This window comes from Malus sylvestris, chromosome 8 (genome assembly GCF_916048215.2).
Source record: "Malus sylvestris chromosome 8, drMalSylv7.2, whole genome shotgun sequence".
Lineage (NCBI taxonomy): Eukaryota > Viridiplantae > Streptophyta > Magnoliopsida > Rosales > Rosaceae > Malus > Malus sylvestris.
In genome coordinates, this window is record NC_062267.1 from 20,263,090 (window position 1) to 20,267,221 (window position 4,132).

General features: G+C 34.6%; 1 protein-coding gene across 1 annotated transcript; it reads right to left on the bottom strand.

Moving 5' to 3' along the window:
• Positions 1–2,929: 2,929 nt before the first annotated feature.
• Positions 2,930–3,608, bottom strand: LOC126632644 (probable calcium-binding protein CML29). Its single transcript, XM_050303091.1, has one exon. It carries the CDS (start codon positions 3,502–3,504, stop codon positions 3,031–3,033), a length of 474 nt encoding a protein of 157 aa, XP_050159048.1. The 5' UTR covers positions 3,505–3,608; the 3' UTR covers positions 2,930–3,030.
• Positions 3,609–4,132: the final 524 nt, after the last annotated feature.

The following is a 4,132-nucleotide window of genomic DNA, read 5'->3' on the forward strand; positions in this document are numbered from 1 at the left end:
CTTGTCATCTATGATAAGTTGATTTTATACTATATATTTTTTTCCTGTTCTTAGTATATTTTGGTGAGATTTTAATGCTTTGTTATGTATTTTCAATATAGGACATGAGAATCCATTTTGGGCATAAAGTAATCAAACAGTGGAATTCTTGAGTGATTCCAATTGGAGTGGGTTCGTGATTCTATCAAGAAGGTTATATCAAAATTTCATATTTTTATTCTAAAGCATCTGGTGGTGGCGAATTAATTTACTGAGATTATATTCACACATCCCAAATTACTTCTCTCATACCTTTTTAATTTTTAAATATTTTCTACACACTACTAACACTTGATAGAAAAATATTAAAAAATTAAAAGGGTGTGAAAAAAATAATTTGGGGTGTATGAATATAATCTCCCTTGATTTAAGCACATCGTGCGGTGTTAACAGATTGGGTTGTAGGGCTTATTTACGACTTTTGGGCTGGAAGATGATGAATTTTGAACTTGGGCTCTTCTTGGAACTTGAAGAGGATGTCCTAATCTTTAATTCAAGATGTTTTGGGCTTGTTTTGGAGCTCTGAAGGTCCATAAACATGGCTATTTCTCTGATGGACAGATTTCCTTATCAGATTTGGATTGTGTTTTTAAGTTATCCTTTTGGTATTATATTTCCTAGTTTTAGAAGACCTTTTATAGCAAGGATTTTAATTTGTAGTACTATAAATAAGGCTATTTAGCTATTAGGGTTCTCTATGCGGCATTAAGATAACTTAGCAAAACTTTGGAGAATTTCAGATTTTTTACCTATAAGGTGTTTTCAATCATTTTTCTAGTTAATGATATTTTGTTTAGTTTTTATTATGATTATGCTTGTTTGCTTTGAATTATTAATCACCGTGTTTAAACTATCTAATTGATTTAATGATTCGCGACCATTAAGGTATTTAGACAAGTAATTTGATGCAATTTCTGTTTGAGCATCACCCTGAAATCGAGGAGGCGAACATCATGCTCTTAAGGGTTGCATGATTTTTCAAAGGGTTTTCACAAAACTTAATAAGTCTTGAATAGTTACATTTGATTTAAACATCACAGACAGGTTGTATGTTAGTTATAGGTTTTTGCTTGAACATCAAGAGGAAAATATGTATTAGGAAAACTTAACCTTCAAGGCATGTATAATGATGACGGCGGAACCCTAGTGCTTAAAATGATTTTTAAAACGGTTTTCCATTTAGTTAATTTTACTTTGCCATTTATTTAATTGTCTTTATTTTAAATTCCCAAAATCAACCTTTTCCAACTTTTTTTTTTCAAATAATTAATTAAGAATTGGTTTAAATACAGATTATTGATCCACTCCCTATGGATAACGACATTGCTTGAACCGTTTATACTACAATTACCTTGTTCTGTTGCAAGTATTTTTAAGTGTTTTTATCCCTACTTTTGCAGGTGCTAAAAATGTCATCAAGAAATTAGGGTTGTTGCATAAAAGTATTCGTGCATAATATCATAAGCAATTGAATAAAGACTATATATTCATGCTAAGGCTCATGACCTCGCCCTAGCAAAACAAATATTATTATGAAGAAAAAGATTGAAAATCAAAGAAAATATTATTATGAAGAAAAAGAAAGATTAAAAATCAAAGAAAATATTATTATGAAGAAAAAGAAAGCTTGAAAATCAAAGAAAATATTATTATGAAGAAAAAGAAAGATTGAAAGTCAAAGAAAATATTATTATGAAGCAAAAGAAAGATTGAAAATCAAAGAAAATATTATTATGAAGAAAAAGAAAGATTGAAAGTCAAAGAAAATATTATTATGAAGAAAAAGATTGAAAATACATTAAAGTAAAAGTACGAAATTCTTCAAGAACCTAGTCAATTTCCTATTTGCCAAGGTCGCAAAAAAGAAGCCAAAACAACTAGGGCCAGCCAAAGACCTTATATATCTCCTAAGCTATCCACAAAATATAAATTTAAAATTTATTACTTATAAGTACACATGATTATCACTAAAACGTACGTAAATGACCAAATGTCAAACAATTAAAAATTTAGACGTGAAGAAAGAAATCAAATTGGAGACGGCTAATTCGATGCCGAATTTATTGGCAATTGCGGCATATCTCTCTAACATTTTGATATAATATCATAGTAGGTTAGCTGATAAGGTTCGTACTTTTTGTATCATATCTTGTAAATCACATTATTGTAACATCCCATATCGTCAAGGGGAGTGGATCCTATAAGCTTTATATGTATATTCTCATCTCTACATAGCACGAGGCCTTTTGGAAGCTCATTGGCTTCGGATTCCATTGGAACTCCGAAGTTAAACGAGTTCGCACGAGAGCATTCTCATGGTGGGTGACCCACTGGGAAGTTCTCGTGTGAGTTCTCAGAAACAAAACCGTGAGGGCGTGGTTGGGGCTCAAAGCGGACAATATCGTGCTACGGTAGAGTCGAGCCCGGGATGTGGTGGGTGCCCGGGCCGGGATGTGACAATTTGGTATCATAGCCAATTTCTGGCCGGACGTGTGCCGACGAGGATGTCGGGCCCCTAAACCCTTTTTAGAAGCTCACTGGCTTTGGGTTCCATTGGAACTCCGAAGTTAAGCAAGTTCATGCGAAAGCATTTCTAGAATGAGTGATCCATTGGGAAGTTCTCGTTTGAGTTCCCAGAAATAAAACCGTGATGGCATGATCGGGACTCAAAGCGGACAATATCGTGTTACGGTGGAGTCGAACCCGGAATGTGGTGGGGCCCGAGCCAGGATGTGACAGATGGTACTTCTTTAAACATTAAAAAGGGAATCCAATTACCAATTGTCGTGTCATATGGTCTACATAATATGCTTAAAGTAGATGGCTTTAGAATCACCTAGAAAAAAAAAGGCCTATGCATGCACCATGCAGTTGCAGTAGAAAAATGTGCTAGAAGAAATATTACAATTTATTCACAAAGGATTGGACATATTACATACTTGACTACGCACTAGACACTAGTATAATTATATTTTTGATCATACAACAATCTCAGAGTGAGTTGACTATAAGTTTAAAGTCATCATAGCTAACAGCCCCATCCCCATCTATATCAATTGAAGCAATAATCCCCTGGCAATCCTCAAGTGTCAGCTCAAACCCCAAATCATCTCCCATAACCTCATAAAGCTCCTCTGCAGTCACAATCTCATCCCCATTGACATCCAACGCCTCAAAAGCGTTCTTGAGAACATTAACGAGTCCCCCGAATTCCATATTCTTCGTGTTCATTTCCAAAAACTCCTCGATGCTCAGAAACCCATCGTTGTTCGTGTCGCCTTGCTGCATCATTGCCCTCACATCTTCTTCACTGGGGTTGTACCCAAGTGACCCTAAAATCCCACCAAGCTCCGCAGCAGTAATTTTGCCATCATTGTCTGCATCAAAAGCTCTAAATGCTTCTACTAGGCCTAGCACTTGGCTTAGTGTTTCAGTTTCTGCTGAGAGGGAGATGTGCTGAGCCATGGAATAAGGTTGATGATCAAGGACTTGTATTTAGTTTTTGCAATTATATTGGCACACCCCAGCTATATGTATATATACGTGTGTGTGTGTGTGTGTAAGTAGGGAAAAAGGGGATGAATTCCCTTGATTATTCTTATGCTTGTGAATTATTAGAGTTATCGCATTTTGTTACAATAAGATTATTCTGGCTAAGTGCTCATGGAATGATCTTGGCAAAGTTGTTTTGTTTGATTCTGCAAAAGTGATTCCCATTAGGACTAAAATTGCTTTCGGATAAAAAAGTGATTTCAGATAGCACCGTTTGCAAAAAAGAAAAAAAAAAGGATTTAAAAGTGTTTTTTGATTGTAAACTCTTTAATATTATTTGAAAAATCAGAATAGTGTTATAGATATTATGTTAAAATGTGATTGTGTAAATCCTATATTATATTTGATACTATTTATTCTTCCTTATTAGGATTGTATTCCTTGGAGGAGAAAGATTTTTGCCTTATTGATTACTATAAATAAAGGTACTGTATAAGGGGAAAAACACAAACGCTATAAACACAAATCTTTCTCTACTCTCTCGCGTGCCCTCTCTCCCTTGTTAGATTAAATAAACCACAACATGTTATCAACACGCTCA